The 17,442-nt window shown below is 39.9% G+C and overlaps 1 protein-coding gene and 1 long non-coding RNA gene across 4 annotated transcripts in view; one reads left to right on the top strand and one right to left on the bottom strand.

The window, feature by feature from the left end:
* Nucleotides 1-6,645, top strand: part of cep76 (centrosomal protein 76) — an 8,311-nt gene extending 1,666 nt beyond the window's left edge. For both annotated transcript variants that reach the window (XM_027029186.2, XM_027029184.2), the window contains exons 3-12: nucleotides 842-929; nucleotides 1,044-1,268; nucleotides 1,593-1,778; nucleotides 2,093-2,190; nucleotides 2,316-2,444; nucleotides 2,999-3,187; nucleotides 4,368-4,534; nucleotides 4,834-5,167; nucleotides 5,537-5,754; nucleotides 5,988-6,645. In XM_027029186.2, coding sequence (XP_026884987.2) covers nucleotides 842-929; nucleotides 1,044-1,268; nucleotides 1,593-1,778; nucleotides 2,093-2,190; nucleotides 2,316-2,444; nucleotides 2,999-3,187; nucleotides 4,368-4,534; nucleotides 4,834-5,167; nucleotides 5,537-5,754; nucleotides 5,988-6,126 — 1,773 coding nt within the window. In that variant the 3' untranslated portion in view covers nucleotides 6,127-6,645. The remainder of the gene's footprint in view (nucleotides 1-841; nucleotides 930-1,043; nucleotides 1,269-1,592; nucleotides 1,779-2,092; nucleotides 2,191-2,315; nucleotides 2,445-2,998; nucleotides 3,188-4,367; nucleotides 4,535-4,833; nucleotides 5,168-5,536; nucleotides 5,755-5,987) is intronic.
* A 2,182-nt stretch (nucleotides 6,646-8,827) lies between these two features.
* LOC113589499 lies at nucleotides 8,828-13,638 on the bottom strand. 2 transcript variants are annotated; one of them, XR_003411990.2, is made up of 4 exons: nucleotides 13,466-13,638; nucleotides 12,722-13,128; nucleotides 10,784-10,853; nucleotides 8,828-9,972 (listed from the first exon to the last, which is right to left on the bottom strand). It is a non-coding gene; the product is annotated as an uncharacterized LOC113589499 (long non-coding RNA). The 2 variants fall into 2 exon arrangements; XR_003411989.2 differs by having other exon boundaries at nucleotides 10,784-13,128.
* Nucleotides 13,639-17,442: the final 3,804 nt, after the last annotated feature.

The following is a 17,442-nucleotide window of genomic DNA, read 5'->3' as shown; positions in this document are numbered from 1 at the left end:
AAAGAAACAGTCAACATCAGTGTAATAAACAATACCCTGAATCAGTGGATTTGGGAACAGAGTTACCGTATGACCTCTCTTACATGCCATATACATGCTACAACCATTGGTCAGAGGATACATGAAGTTCTCTTTTATTTGATCTTTTCTGTAGTGCCTTAACATGGCCTAAAAATGCAAAAACAGGATAGTGACGGTCTTAGGGTTGGGCCCATTTTTTGTGATAATTTTGTGTTAATTTTGTCTGTGTATAGCCTGCATGTGATAAATTATTTTAACATAAATCCTTTTGCTCACAACTCACCACTTACACTTCAGTTAAATGGAATTAAACAAATCTGACAGGATCAAAGATGTGAAGTGGCCAGAGTTTGTGGAAATCTGTATTTGACTAGATTCCCACATGTGGAATACAAATCTGCCTTGTTTAAAATGGTATTTTTGTATCTAAAATGGACTGATCTGCAGGAAAGTATGCCTGTGTACATCAAAACTACTAAAAGTGTTTAGGCAAGTAATGGATTTTTATGGCCAACTGATTTTCATTTTTCTTTGACCATGAAAATAAGTTTTTTTAAATTTTTTATTTTATTTTATTTTTTTAATGATTTTATTTTATTTGTAAAGAACAGTTGAATGCAGAGGAATAAGATTATCTGTCTTAAAATCTTAAAAATAGTTGTTTTTGTTTTAATTACCACTCAATCAGCTTTTTTTCAGATGTTTTCAGATTTCATAGTTCATATTTGGGTGTTTGTTATTATTATTATTATTATTATTATTATTATTATTATTACTGTTATATTGAATACCCTAAATTGCCTTTTTTTTTTTCTCTCAGGCAGTGCCACCAAAAAATGCAGATGTTCTGATCAAGTCTTCAGCTTCCTTCACTGACAGGGACATTAACCCTACACAGCTTAAAACAAGTGAGTCTTAAGAAGCTTTTATTACGTTTGAGTAATGAAAACAATCATGGCATTTTCAGTTAGTAAAATACTTATTTAAAATTGCATGCTGAGATTTTCTGATGTGTTCACTAGCTAATATCAGGCCATTGAGGAGATACCTGTACCTGCAAGTTCTGGGGGGAAGGGCCTTCCTTGAACACCTACAAGAACCAGCACCTTTGCCTGGTCAGGTGTGCTCTACATTCACACTCCACCTCCACTTCCGCAACCAGCGCTTTCGCACTAAACCTGTGCCATGTGCCTGTGAGCCAGACTTCCAAGATGGTTTTCTTCTTGAGGTACACAGAGATGGTCCAGGTATTCAAATTCATATGCCTCACTGTCTTTCTTTGCTTTAATGTTTCTAAGTATATGCAGAAGGAAACTGGAGACTGTTTAACAGTTTCAGTATCTACAGTGTCCTCCATTGTAAATGAAAGGGATTGTGTTCAAGGGCTATGTAGCCAATAATAAGTGTGTGTTTGCTTAAGATTGGTATTGTGTGGATGCATTTATTACAAGACAATATATATATGTTTAGAAATCCTTAGAAGTAACTTGAGCTTTGTCTCATTATTGTGTCCAGTTTTAATTTATGCTGCATGACCAGCAAAAATAACAGGTTTGTTTTTGTGTGCACAGGTGATGCCAGTAAAATGGCTGATGCCACCACCATGTTGTCCATCTGTGACCCGGTGCACATGGTGTTGATTAGGACGGATGCCTCTGGGGACACAGTCCTGGTCTCCTCTTATTTCCTCGACTGGCGATCAGTCCTCAGTGCCCCCAATGGGAAAACAGCCATATCCGTGGAACTGCTTGGTGTAGGTGAGAATGGCTTCTTACTGAGCATAAAAATGAGTGCTGTTAATATTAGGCAGTGGTAGCTCGGTGGTTAATGTACTTATCAATGAATCAGAAGGTTGCCAGTTCAAGCCCTATCATCACTAGGTTGCCACTTTTGGGCCCCTGAGCAAGGCCCTTAACCCTCAGTTGCTCAAGTTGTGTTCACTCAATTTGTCAGATCAATGCTGTACCTGTAAATGTAGTTTACAGTGTTGCAGTGGTACTGACTGTTTAAAGTCATGTGTTATATTCCCATTCAGCATAAATGTATGTATGTATGTATGTGAATCCTCTAGGCAGTGAGTGTAAAGTATCCACAGGCGTTCTTAACCTAAAGTTGGAGATGTATCCTCCCCTCAGTGAAACTCTGAGTCCTGAAGTTATCAGCACACAGGTGAAATATAATTGCCATTATATGTAGTCTTTCCATGCACTTATTTAGTTTCATATTTTATGTGTATATATATAAAAAACCTTTAATCTGACATGACCATAGTATGCCTGCGACTTCACTTACAGCAGTCACTGGAGCGGCAGAAGACTGCAGAAAAGGAGCGTTTGTTTCTGGTTTATGCTAAGCAGTGGTGGAGAGAATTCTTAGAGATACGACCCTCTCACCAGTCCAAACTAGTCAAGATTTTTGCCCAGGTAAAAATATTTGCCCATTGTTCTTGGCTATTGTAGCCTACAGGAAGTGAAAATAATTAGAACATGTATTATTTTCCTTAGAGAGAGTAAAATTGTAGTGTATTACACAAGGTTACACATGGATATCTCTGAAGAAGATTGGAGGGAGTAAGTGCTGTAATAATATATATGACGTAGGACCAATGCCTGAAACACCTTTTTTCTTTGGAAACCTTGTGTACTGCGCTGAAGGTTTTGTAGTGTATTTATATTTATGTAAGAGAAATTAAAATCTACTCACATTACTCTTAAAATATGCTGCATAATTATGTAAATTATTTAATAGCATAAAATTCAATTGAATGATGATAAAGTAATGTTTATTTTAGTATTAAAATTTTTTTTTTGAACCATTAAAAAAAAAAAAAAAAGTCAGTGCTTGAACATAGTTTAGTCTGCTTAGCCAAATATAGATAAGCAGTCAAAACAATATATCTGGTGTCCATAATAGTCTGTCTATCCAAATCTTGAGCTCTGAACAAAAAAGCTGTCTGTCACCTATGTGTGTCTTGCAGGATGAGAATGGTGTTAACCGTCCAGTGTGTTCATACGTGCGTGTTCTGCGTGCTGGCCGGTTGTTGGAAAGCCCACGGCAAGCGGCTCGCTTTGTCAGTCTGTTGGCCCAGGAGAGAGCGCCTGTGGTGGGCGGAGGGGCCCGGCATGAGCAGTGGTGCAACATGATGGCCTTCCTCTGTAGGAACAAAGTAACACTTCAGTTAAATATACATGCTAGAACACTTGAGCAGTTTTTGTTAGGGCAGGAGCCGTTGATGCATTGTCTAAATATAGAAGGCCACCACATTCTGTTGCATTTCTAGGGCTATTTTGTTTTGTTTTGTTTTTTCTACCCAATTCTGTTTGCTTGTAATATTTTAAAGTGAATCCAATACATCGTTCATTCATCACATTTGGAAGATTGTGGTGTTTTTACTAAGGTTACCCACTCTACATCCCAGTGTGAGTTTCAAAACACAGGGTGTGAATTGATATGTTGTGTTAAATTCATTGGATAGTGTTTAGACCTTTTGAGCAGTTTAAATCATAACAGTAATTACAGTACCCTCTCAACCAGATGAACATTCAGAGATATTCAATTCATATAACTTGATTACAGTTGATTCAAAACAGCTGGGTTGGAGCTGGCCCAGAAAGATCACATTTGCTTTTAGGCTATGCAAATTTGTAGAGTTTTGTTAAATAATGCAACATTGAGAGATAAGAGATAGGACGCAAATACTGAGAAAAGCAATGTTTTATTAAGGGCAAATCCATAATCATTGTAATAGAGATATTCATGGTTGAATAGCCAGAGTAATAAGTCAAAGAAACAAAACTGGAATACTTGACAACTGAACAGAACATGGGAACTAAAACCTGACAAATAGACATGGAACAGGAAAGTGAACAGGGAGCTAGAACACTACATCAAACATAGCAAATGAAACGCAGTACGATGACCAGTAACAAGACAGGGTTTAAATATGCTAATGAGGGCAAATGAAAAACACCTGAGACCAATAAGGTGCGGAGAAAATGAAGCAGGGGACTAAACAAGGAATAGAACCGAAACAAAGGGACAGATGACAGGAACCACAGTTAATAAACCTATGCATCGTTATTCAGATTAAACTATCACTTGTGAAAGGTACATGATATGTAAATATATTTAAATGACAAAGGAACAGATGTATTATAGTTTAATTGGCTGTCTTAGGACCAGGCCAGTGACCCTTTAAGTGGGGTTGAATTTTTGAGTAGATAACATTCTAAGCTTACAGTCTCACTAAATGATTTTATTTGAAGCAGTACAAATTTGCATGTGCTGTTATCTTACCAAAAAAAGCATCAACTTCTCTCTGGGTGATCACTGTTTCTTGTTGTCAGGGTGATTGTGAGGACCATGCCACGCTGTTGTGTAGTCTGCTGTTGGGCTTTGGATTGGATGCTTATGTGTGTGTGGGCACCAAGGGCAAAAACAACCCCCATACCTGGGTGATGACCTGTGGTAATGATGGCACTGTCACATTCTGGGAGAGTCTGACTGCTCACAGGTATCCAAATTACATAGATGCACTCAGTCTCTCAATATGGAGATCATACATTTGTTCCAGTCATGCCCTCTTAGGCTAAAACAAAGTTATTTTTGGAATAATTGTTCAAGTTTCAAATGAACAAAAACTACCTTAATATACATGTACTAATGTTTATCCTTTCATTGTTAGGGAGCTACTGAGTTGTTCCCATGTAAATCTCAACATTAAAAATGAAAGAAATCCAAAAAGTGATGGACTATTAAATCTCTTGCATTGTGTTTTTCTGTTTATGACTAAACACACACTTTGCTCCTCAGGTATCTGCACCAGCCAATAGACCCAGAGGCCCCTCCACTGGTTCCCCAGCCCAAACCCACCTACCCTTACTGCACAGTTGGCTGTGTCTTCAACTACAAGACGTTCCTGGCCAACTGCCAACCCTCGGACAGTGTAGAGCTGTGTGTGTTCGACTTTGCCGACAGTTCCCGCTGGAAAGCCATGAGTGAGGAGGCGGTGCGGTCGGTCTGCGCCCCTGGCTCGACCTCCTCTCTGCCCCCAACCCCGCCTCTCTGTTCCCCTTCCATACAGTCTGCTGAAGCCAGCAACCAGCTTGAACTTGAGATGCGCTTTTTGCTGGCTGAGCACAGGAAGGTGGGACTCACAGGCACATTCATAGCCTACATAATCATGCCCACTTGAAAGTGGTGCACTCACTGGGGCACCACTCTCTTAAATTTGTTCTTCATTTGAATCTGAATAAAAGTGAATTAGTTGATCATTAGTGGAAATCATGATTTTAGACAGACTTTGAAGTCAGGGGTTAATTTTTCCTGCACTAGTAAACAGTAAACTAGAAAACAGTTTGAAACCCTCTGTTGGGGGGGGGGGGAAGCGATATTTGTAAAGCAATTTGAGAAAGGTGCTATATAAATGCAACTAATAATAATAATAATAATAATAATAATTAATAATAATAGAGAACGCAAGTGTGTGTCCCTCTGGCTCCCTTTCTTTCTTCAGGATCTGGGTCTGGCTACAGTATGGGATGATCACCTGTGCTACCTGCTGTCCTCAGCTCTGGCTGCATATGAGCTGGAGCGCTCAATGGGGGTGTCATGCGGAAACGAGGAGTTTCAGGACGGTGTGCGCAGAGCCGTGCCTGATGGGCACACCTTTAAAGGCTTCCCTATTCACTTCTTGCACTGCAATGCCCGCAGAGCCTTCACCACCTGCCTCAGGTACATCTTGGGCCTTTCCACTTACACTGGCTTTCATCACAATGCCCTCAGATGTAGACATGCAGTTCTTTGTGCCCACAGACGCAAAGATACAAACCCCTCCTTAACAAAGATATTCATTAAAGATATACTTACTCCCATTTTGGTGGAGAACATACAAAAGCAAACAGGTAAATGGACAAAAATAAGAGCTGGACATGTAGCTGACATGGCTGTCGTACATGTCTGAACAGGTCACCCTTCTGTGAGGAGATTTTATGTTGCCGTGGAGACCATGTTCGATTGGCAGTGCGGGTGCGAGTGTTTGCCTACCCTGAATCAGCCTGTGCTGTGTGGATCATGTTCGCCTGTAAATACAGATCAGTGCTATGACCGATGGCTAACAACTTCAAATTGTATTTATAGTACAGTCTGGGACTGCTTTACTTCTCACAGTATACTTGGATTGTGTGCCTTTTTAAATATGTACAATTTTGTATGTACAATATATATTTTATAAATAAATGAAAATAATAAACAGGTCTGAGGCTTCAGCATGTCCATTCAAGTGTATCTAATTTTAAGAAAAAACATCGTTAGTCAGGTTTCATCCAGCTTTACGTTTCTGCAAGTCCTCATTTGGGTCCAGTAGATGGCAGTGTTCTCCCGAGTATGATAACGTTTGGATATTTAAGTTAAATCACAGATCAGATCTATGCACTCAGCCATCATTCACAGTACACCTATGATAAGTTACCCCCTCAGTGACTACTGCAGCACTCAAATTTTCAGAGGTATACTGATTGCATCCTGTAGTCTCTGTTTCAGTTCATGAGCCCAGAAATACTGCTCTCACTGCGAAAATGGTGATCTTAGATGAAGGGTTGTTTGTGGCAATTAATGAACATTGGGGAATCTGCCAAAATAAGTTACAGTTTATATGTTTAGATCTAGTATGATTTTCCTTTGGTCTGAAAACAAAAGTGTGATGAGCTGAATGGTGAATGATTTGATATCTTTTATAATGTTTAGATTATGTAATGCTTTTAGAGGAAGTTTTACTTTAGTAACAAAATATGCATAGGTTTTTGAACCCTGGAGCTTTAATCCCTTGATTAGGTTATGTGTATTAATAATCCAACAGATTATGTTTCATTTCTAAAATACATTAAATCATTGGGCTTCTAAATTAAGATACAGTAAGAGCCTCACAGACTGTTTTTGTTGTTTGAAGCGCATTCTTTAAAGCCTGAATACTGTCACTGCCTTTTATGGGTCTAGTGTGACGGTAAAATGATTGCCAGTAGGAATTCTGTATTGACAAAGTCCAAGGTTGAAATTCGTTTAAAATAAAATGTAAAATTAATCAACGGTCAGAAAAAATCTCTTCTGTCTTCAATTCAAAAGAGTTTTTTTCTCCTGCACACAAGGTGGAGACAAAGTATGCATACATAATTTGTAGGCTGGTGTGAGTCAGCCCAGAGTGTACGTTTTAGGGATCATCTTAGCTCTGCTACCTGGATAGGAATATCACAGACAGATACGTTTTACAGTAAAACCTATTTTTATTTTGCAGTTTTAACTGTTAGACTTTGGCTGAATTTAATGTTTTTTTGTTTTTTGTTTTTGTTTTAGCATTTTAATGCAATATTCAAGATGGTTAAGAATAAAAACCTCCCTCTGGTCTAATTTTGATGAGGAAACTAGTGTTCGATCTTGTTTTGCTCTGTTGTTGGCTTAGCAATTTTGGTCTTCCTTGTGTTTCATTGCCTAGAGTAGCAGTGCAGTGTTAAAAACGCATCACTATACCACTGTAGCTCACTTTAAAAGTCACCATGCCAGCAGCCATTCTGACTAGCTCATTAAGTGATTATATGACGATACTTTACCATTGTTTTCCACCAGCATTTAATAACTCTGGGCTCAGACAGTGCTTCATGCTTTAGTCACTCTCATTTCAATGGTATATTGTGAGTATGAGAAGTTTGAAGCCTAATCCAAACCATGGATAACTGGATGACTGTGAACTGCACACAGTCATCGCTGATTGAATGCTCTGAAAGGCATTTGTTCCTCCTTGACTAACCATCTTGTTATCTGTCTGCAATTTATTCTGATCGCACATCACCATCAACCTGAGACGCATGTGCAAGGACATCCAATTATTTCTGTTTTACCCTTTGCTCATTAGCAATTCCTCATTCAGCCCAGAGCTGCTGCAGGAGTGTGTGTGTGTGTGTGTGTGTGTGTGTGTGTGTGTGTGTGTGTGTGTGTGTGTGTGTGTATATGATGGGAAAGGGAGGGGGATAGTTTGGGCTAATGAATAATTCCTTTGACTGAAGTGCACCTTCACTCCTCATCACATTTCCTGTCTTGGAGACGAAGTGTTTGATGCGATAGGCAGGTATTGTCTTCACCTCATATTAATACTCTTTGTCTGAAGGTGTAACTGGCTAATCGGTCTTTAGGGAGGAATGCCAGCGGCACAGGAAAGTTAACTAAAGTTAACGAAAAACACTGGCACTTCTATCACTGCTGATAAAGACATCGGTGATTATTTGAAAAGTTTCACTTGAGCACCTGGAGGATCGTTTCTGCCTTTGTGTTATTTTTCTTTAGCTCAGCCTCTGATGAGATGCTGAGAAGTGCTATAGTAGACTGGAAGTAGCCTTGGGGGAAAAATAGGTAAAAGTAAAAACAGACAGCAAATGACATCCCTGCTGGGTGACTATATTAAGGATAATGCAATTTTCTCTCTTTTCAGACATTTCTGTGTTTTAAAAAAAAAAAGTAAAAATTATTTTCTTTGGATTTCCTCTTATTAGTTTTTGTTGATCTTTTAAAACATGTTTACTACGCATTTCATGTAATTCACAAAATGAGATACAAAAATTTAAAAAAAATTGTGCATAGTTCTTTTGGAGATGTGATGAGCTAGAATTATATTTTGCCATGTGCTCATCTGATTGTATGAATTGTAACTGACTTTAGAATAGAAAAGAAAGGTGCTTCAAAAGTACAAAGGAAAATTACTTTAATTATCACATGCATGAAAAATATGACACTTCTGTGACAAGATGACAAATGCATACACCACTTTTTCATCATTAACTAAAGGAGTGCAATTATAGAATGTATATGTGAAAACGATGTTTGAAAATAATGAAAGCTTTAGTGAATTGAAATGTTCGTGAACACCTGTTCCACAGCTACAGTTAAGACAATTAACCTCCCATCACACAGATCTTTCACTGTCTCATTTCACTGTCTCATTTCCCATTGCCAAGCATTCAGTAGCAATTTGCAGAGATTACTGAACAAGTGTGGTATTAGAGCCATTTGGCACAAATGCTCTCCTCCTGGAATGACATCTGAAAATAGATATAGACTTGGATAAGGTCGGAGAGACCACTCCAAATCACTCAAAACTGCCTGTGTTTTTATTTAAAGCATTGTATGTATTTAAACATTTTCAAAAACAAAAGCAAGCGGACACTGGGGCTCGAACGGCATGCAAACCTGCAAGAAAGCAGGGAGCAAAGCAGGCAGGAGCATGCTGTTGGTGTGTATGGGCTGTATTGCTCGGGGTACTACGGGTAATAAAGTCATTAATTCAGCTGATTAAGTTGGCCTTTGGGTTCAAGAAAAATCATATCCGTCTCCTTCTCAGAAGTAACAGGGGATGTGCAGAGAGGGGCGGGGGTAGGTGCCTAATTAGCAGCTGAAAAAGATGGGGAACGTGCCCAGGGAGGGAGGGGATGTGTGTGGTGCTGGAGGTGCTTCTACTGAACTCTTAATGAGACATGTTTGGGGTGAGGGAGTGCCACGCTCATCAAACCGCACGCACTGGGCCGGGCTGCGGCGGTCTGCCTCCGAGCCTTGCCGCGGCAACTAATGATGAGAGGGGGAGGTTTAAAGTCAGTTAATGCAGAGTCCTAATGAGCTTGTTGTGTCATTTAAATATAAAGAACAGAGAAAAAACAGAACCTTCCAAGTCTGTCTGCTTTTGATTTTGAACAAGGATGCGCCATTCATGCCGCATGACTGTTCAACACAGTGCCTTTTTGGCAACCTGCTTCATACTTTTTCATTGTTTTGTAGGCCAAAGATAACTCATCCTATAGACTGGCTAGAGGTTGGAAGATGGCAAGAGATACATGTTGTTCCCATCTTCTTCTGCTCCCCACTATCAGTGAGCCCTGTCCTTCATCCAGACCTTCTCCATTGTCTGTGCTGTCTCTGCTTGGGACACATTTGACAGTCATGTCATAGTGATGGACAAGATTCAACTTGGGCATGTCTGTCATAAACGAAATACTGAGGCTACTAGGTCCCACTGCCTGTTTTGTGTCTCCAATCAGGGCTCTTGCTTGTGGAAATGCTGAATTTGGTGAGAGTACAAAGTCATGTTGAGGGTTAACTGTATGTCAGATTAAATCTAATCAAGGTCAAACTAAACTTAAAAATGTTAAACTCTACACTGCATCTATATAGTCTGATTTATACTTATAGGAAGTTAAAAATAGGATAAAAGATAAAATAGAAATACTAAGTGAGTTAAAAATAATCATACATGCAAATTGCCATTGATTTTGACAAAACTTCCTTGAGAAAGAAGAATTTCCTTCTATTAAATGTGTCCTATAAACATTGTGTTAGCAAAACATATCTAGCTACCGATTAGTTAAATGTAAATTTCTGAAATTTTATTAATTTATACAAATTCTTTTTTAAAACCACAGGCAGCAAGAAAATCTGTAATTTCTTCATAATGAATAATTTCATGAGATGCAGTTTTTTTCAAGGCTGCATTTATGGCACTGGCAATAATATTAAATCCATTTAAATAGATTTAGCTATGTGACGGGCAACTGAGCTATTAGAGCACCATTATCTAATCTTGCTGCAGAGTACAGCATATTCTTTGATATGTTTCTCATTTACTGCACAGTTGCCTATTTCAACTCTGCTATGCTATGCCATGGCTGTTGTGACTGGTCCCCCCTCTTCTCTCTCTCTCAGCCTCTAAACAGCAGTAGTATTCACATACCACACACAAGGGAGTCCATGACCTCAGCATGACTTCAATTCCGCCTGCATTGTGTTCCATTGTGGGATTTCTAGAAGGGGAGCAGGAGTGCTGTGTTCGCTTGTGGCAAAAGTCAAGTTCTAATAGCAACCTAGATTTTGACATTCCTAACACGTGCTACACCACAGAGACTAAGATGTGATTGTATTGAAAACGGTAGCCAGAGAAGTAAACCTTATTTTAATCCAGTTTGATATCAAATATTTAAAATGATATCATTCTGTCACAAATGAACTGAACCTTAGTCATTTAGCTGCAGAATGATAATCTTGTTTTAATGTTTAATAGTTGGGATGTAGCTCCCACTTTGGAAAAGGAATAATTTTGAAAGAATGAAAAGGTCTATTAAAAGAATGTTATCATGTTAAATTGCAACGAACAGAATATGGTGTTCTCTTTGTGGATTAAGTTAATTGAAGTTGGGAGGTCATTTTAGTAATATATTTTCAGAGGTTTTGCACATGTAAAAGCATCCTTTCGCTTTAAAAATGTAAAAACATTTGAAAGACCCACCTATTTTTCATTGGAAATCAAAATAAACTAATTTAAGGAAAATATACTCTTCAATATACTCTTGAAACTCCTTAATACCATTTTTGCACCTAACCTAAAAACAATAGTTTAAATAGTAAATATATTATACTAGTCCTAGCCATGCCTGGTGGCATATTTGTGGTTTATGGCATATCTGATCATCAGATTGAGCATATCAGTATGAAATTTTAGAGTCTGGAAAAGTCGTTCTTTCCTTTTTTCCTTTCTATCCTTCTTGTTGCTCAGTTTGTGGAGTATTTGAGAGACTCTGATGCCTCATTTGGCAAAGGCCAGTAGGCTGTGTCAGGGCGAGCGCTTCTCCTCTGCTGCTAGATTCACAGCAGGGTCAGTGTGAAGAAAGGCCCAGAGCCTGGGACCACTCAGTACAGAGAGAGCCCACCAGCTGCAGTCTTGGTGCAGGGCCAGAGAGGGGCACACTCCAACAGCCCATCAGACTCAGCTGCAGACTCGTCGGCTTAAAGGTTACTTTCATAAAAGACTCAGGTTAGCTTTGGTATTAGATTAAAATCAGTAAAACACAGTAAAGTAGCAACTTCTTATGGATTCCAGCTTTCAGAGTGAAAAAGATCGGCTCTTAATGGAGGACTTCAAATAACAAAGAACTGTTAGGCCTTGGACAAGTTTCAGATCCCCTGGGTGAAAGGATGGCTTGCTTCTGAGAGCAGAAAGATGCAGCAAAACAGAGGGCCAGGTTGTGATGAGGGAACTAGAACTCTCTGCACCTCCACTCAGTGCTATTTCCTTCCACTGGACGGAGCAAATACCCTATTGGTGGCAACAGTTGGTGAAGAGAAAATTGCTTGACAAGTGTCTGTTTAGCTGAAAATTTTCCCTCAACTGGTCAGCAGGAAGGACTACATGCAAAAAGGATTATTTATGCTGCCACATTATGTTGAGAGTTTGACTGTTACAAATAAGACTTCTATAGATATGATAACAATAAACATAAATGTGTCACATGATACATTTTCTAATTGAAAATTTTGAATAAGTATACTGATTTATTACCAGGTAAATGTAAGTACATGCCTCCTCAACTTCTTTTTTATAAAATAAAACAGGGTGAGATAAAATGAAATGACTACTTCATACTTATTCGTGTCTGTTATAGCCAGTTAAAAAGTCTTGGAAAAAACATAATGGTGGCCTGTACTTCTCTAGAGAATTCACTGCATGAAATACAGTGCATGAAAATGGAACCAAGATTCCTCTGTATCAGACAAAAACAATTAAAGAATATCTGATTGTTGCCTTTAGCAGCAGAGTCAATTTTATAACGCAAACAAAACTAATAAAGCAGCTCCCTCTCTTTTATTTCCACAATTCATTTCTCAGTCTTTGTACCTCGTCTCGATGTGTGATCTCTCTCTCAACATCTTCATGTCTCTGTCTTCCTGTCTCAATCTCCATGTTTCTGTCGCAGTCCTCTTCCCCGTCTTTCTGTCTCCCTCCTCTCTCTGTGGTGCGTGCTTATTTCAGTGTGTTGACGGCACCCCAGACGATTCGCTGGGCTGGGAGAGGTGGCGGGCGTGCATGCGTCTCTTCGCCTCAATAATGAAAATATCAGAGCGTGCCCGGAGGGGGGCAGCTGACCTTTCCAGGCCCGCTGCAGTTTCGCCACGCTTGCTTGCTCTTTTGTCAAATGCCCGGCCACATTCGTCTCCCATGGGCAATCCGCCCGAGCGGCTGCCGCGGCTCGAGTGTTTGTAGATCTATACCCAGTGTAAATAATTTACTATGTTCAGATGCCTCTGAAGAGAAGGAGAAAGAAATATGCAGTAAAGTGTCTGTGAGAAGAGAGGTGGTCTATTTTGGTGCGGTGTGATATACTCAATTACCAGTTGGTTTAGAGGTGCCAAAAGAAACAGAGCTAGACAGCTAGACTGCGACGAATTACTCCTATATTCTACATTGTGATTGTTCCCTACAGAAGCAAAATGAAGATTTGTATTAATTTTTAAAAATCAACACTATTTGGGGTATCAGGCTGGTCCTCTAGGTAGTGAAGTTCCATCTGATTGTTTTTAATGTTTTATATATCTTTGGTTTGCCATAATTTAAAAGGTGCAGGGTGCAATAAATTCTGACCTGAACAAATTCAGATGGAGTGAGTGCCTCCCCTGTGTTTGAAGGAATGCCCACCCTGGCGTATGCTGATGCCAGTTAATCTCTCCCTAAAGATGTTCAGGGGCTGGACCCTTGCAAAGGGGTCCTCCATGATTGACTCCCTGCCATCTGGTGCTGCTGAGCCTTAATCAAGCAGGGTCCTGCTGAACAGAAAAACACGCCCGCCCTGAATACACACACCATCTAACCCTGGACGTGCCAGAGAAGCATGCTGTGCTTGATGCCAGCCTCCAAGGATTGGCTGGGTGACATGCCGGACTAGGAGACTAGCTTAATGCTGTTGTTTGATATTAACTTGTAAGATATGCTTAGGAATGAAAGAAAACTGTCAACGATCTGATGTTTTTTTGAGACATTTAATGTTAATGTTATAGATGAGTGAATTAATGGACTTATGACAAGATCAGTAAAATCAAAACGCCTTAGATTGAACCACTATAATTTTTTACCTTAAAGGCCCCTGTGTTTTAAAAAATGGTTAAAAACATCGACCTCTGAGAGGTGCTCCTTCTGTCTTGGGTTTGACAAGGTTGTTAAACATGCTTCATTTTTCACATTCTCTGCAGTGTACTGTCTGAAAATATTTGCGAAATGGCATATTAGAGCATCTCAGTAGTACAAATTTAATAAAGTTTAGCAAAATTATTGCAGTCAAATAACTGCAATGCTATTATGGCATTAATAGTAGTCAGATGGCATTCATTTTTAATTTACCCTGCTGAAGAAAAATGACTGTGGTTCAGCTTTCATCATTTGCAGTGCAGTATCAACAGAATTAGAATCCAGCAGAATTAGAGAGCTTCCTCAAGGCTGTAGCTAAAATGGAAACAAGTGGCCAAAATGGTTTACTCACCAGTAACAAAGGATTTTTCTCCCTAAAAGCCTGTGAAGGCACAGTGCTTCCCTTTAAGCCGCAGCCTGTAGAAGGCCCTAATTAACTGTGATTGGTGGTCGAGGAGGGAAGGGGGCCGTGATGAGATTGAGCCAGGGGACAGCAGCCAGGCAGTGATTAATGTGCTGGTTGTGATGCTGTGATGCATGGCAACAGGACAGGCTGGACTGAGCTACACGGTACGACCGGCTGCTACCCCACATACCTGAGAGAACCAAGAGCAAAAAGAAAAGAAAATCAAGACGCAAAGGAAATTATCCCTTTTTTGATTAAAATGTAAAAAAAAGACCCAACCCTAACAGTCTTTTATGTGTGTAATGAGAAGGAAACCAATACTGTGGCACTGGAATACTCACCATTAGACTAATGCACCTTCACATGTTACTAGCAGCCCTACTCCTCCATGTACAGTTTGGTATGCTACTAAGTTTGAGTAATCTTAGTTATCAAGTGTAAGTAACTAACATCCCTAATACAGGATCACTAACACAACAAAACTCTTTGGGTGCACTCTTATTTCTATAACACTTTTTTACACCTCACTCTGAATCCAACAGCTGAATCATGTTGTCCTGTCTCGTTATCTGCTGCACACTGGCTGTCATGGTGATAGGGTGGTATGTTGAATATCTCAGAGAGGAATGCTAATTAAAATGCAGGCAAGCATTATGGAGCTCACGCCCCCACCTCACTCATACAGATACTCCTATCCCTGACAGTCACTCTCCAAAAAAACTACCCCCAGTGAAAAAATGCGGTTTGGAGACAGACTTGGTTCAAGTGTCAAACTCTGTACTTTTTTTAGTCTCTTGTTCCGTGATTATTTTATTTCTCACTCTTCTTTCTTGACTGCTTTGTCACATTTGCATGTGTCCTTATCTGCTAGCAGTGGTTAAATATAGGCCTTTTAAGACTTTCCCTTTCTCCCTCTCTCTCTGGTTCTGGTTGAGTCCATAGATAATAGAAGTAGTACTTCTTTTCTGCTTTCTATGTCTTCTCTCTCCATTTCCCTCTCTCCTCCTCTCCCTCTCTCTCCATCACGCACTCGCCATCTCCCTCTCTCTATCCCCCCCCCCCCCCACTTGTTCTTTCAGCACTAATGGACTGCACTCGCTCATGCGCCTCACTTTTGCCTGCCTCTGCTCATTAATGCTACGCAGAAACAGAGCGAGGCCAGAGGAGGACACACACGTGTACACACAAACGTGCACACATGCTTGCGTGCAAGATACACACACACACACACACACACACACACACACACACACACACACACACACACACACACACACACACACACACACACACACACACACACACACACACTCTTCACTCTTTTCTACTGCCAGTTAGCCACTGAATCATAGTTAGCCAGTTAGACTTTTCAGAATCTGTGTGACTGTCTTTGCATTTCAATCTGTTAATGAAATATTGTGGCTTACTATTCCTTGTCAAAGTTGAAAAACACTCCTAATTTCTTTCTTGTTTATGTAGAGTGAATCCATATTATCAGGCAGCGCTGGTACATTGTTCTAAAGCGATATCTGAGCTCTTCATTCCATATTTTCCTCTGTCACATTTTGTTAAAGACAAGTGGAAGCCAATGAGTTGTGTCATGTAAAAAAGTAGACAAAAATCTTTCCACTATCATTTATCAGTGTGCTCCTCCACCTTTTCATGGACTCTCAGGACAGGGAGCATACCTCTGCTCCTCCCCACCTCTCTCACACACCCTCTGATGAGTTCTGGTGATCACATAGCACTGCTAGAGAGAAAAAGAGAGGGAGTGAGAAGGAGAGAGAGAGAAAGGAAGAGAGGGAGGAGGGTTCTGGCTGGCAGCCACCCCAGGGAGTGATCAGCGGGCCGTTTCTAGGTCAGTGCTGATGGGATGCAGGGAGCAGTGAAGGCCTCACTCCTCTTCTTCCAGAGCCTGCAGCACCAGCCAAATCTCCAATTACAAATTGAGCGCCTGTCATCTCTCTCTTCCTCCCTTCCTTTTCCTCTCTCTTTCTCTCTCTCTCTCTCTCTCTCTCTTTCTTTCTCTCTCTCCATAGATATTGGACACAGAGAGAAGACAAAGATTTTCAGGATTGGTGAAGGGGAGAAGAAAGGTAGTGAAATACTTAAGGTGATGAATTCACATCAGAGTGAAGCGGCATGGAGTGTGGAGCATGCATGACGAGTCCGGAATATGAGCTCTTGACTAATCTTAAAAGCATAAAGTTTGGGGGGAAAAAAGTGGAAGCATTAGTGCATCATCAAATGAATATTTAAAGCATTGCAGAGCTGAAGATGATGAGTGTTGGGGATGCATGACAGCACTAATATGGAGAGTAGAAGCTGAATGCTTTCATTAATGGTTTGAATGTTCTCTTTACCAATGCAGTCTAAAGTACTTATGGGAAAATGCATACCAGATGACTCCAGGTTTAAGGATAGATTTCTATGTATTTCAGCATTCAAAATTACTAGTAACCTCATGTCCTACTTCTGTGGAATGCATTTTCAGGCACAGGAGTATTTCTATGAGAAGCCTTGTTAACACAGAATTTCACCTCAGCCTTTTATGATGTGATACCAGATAGGCAACTGAATTCCATTCCAACATGTTTTTGTGGAAGTACAAAGCTATCGATATACACACACATTTTTGAAGGTTGCTGCATTGTGTCAAATTCTGAATTTAGCAGATATGTTTAATGTACTCTCTCCATGGGTCTTTTTCCCTAGGTGGTGTGCTGATTTTGTGACCTGAGAACAGTTTGCTGTTGCCCAGTTCATGTTTAAACTGGTCTTGGGTAGAAAAAGCAGGTGTTACTCTACCATAAAAGGCCATTTCCACTCAATGTGTTTAAGAATAAAATAAATGAAAGACAAGCATGCAGTTTTGTTGTTAGTCTAAAAAGGAGTTGGGCAGTAATAAGTTAAATTTCTCCGATGCCTGTGCTACTATGGGGAGAACTGACATTTGAAAATTAAACCACATTTATTTCTTTAAATATACTAATTTTCTATGCAAATGATTTACTGGACAACAAATGGAACA

This window comes from Electrophorus electricus, chromosome 10 (genome assembly GCF_013358815.1).
Source record: "Electrophorus electricus isolate fEleEle1 chromosome 10, fEleEle1.pri, whole genome shotgun sequence".
NCBI classification, from domain to species: Eukaryota; Metazoa; Chordata; class Actinopteri; order Gymnotiformes; family Gymnotidae; genus Electrophorus; species Electrophorus electricus.
Note: the sequence above shows the minus strand (reverse complement) of the source record. Positions and strands in the feature narration are given on the sequence as shown.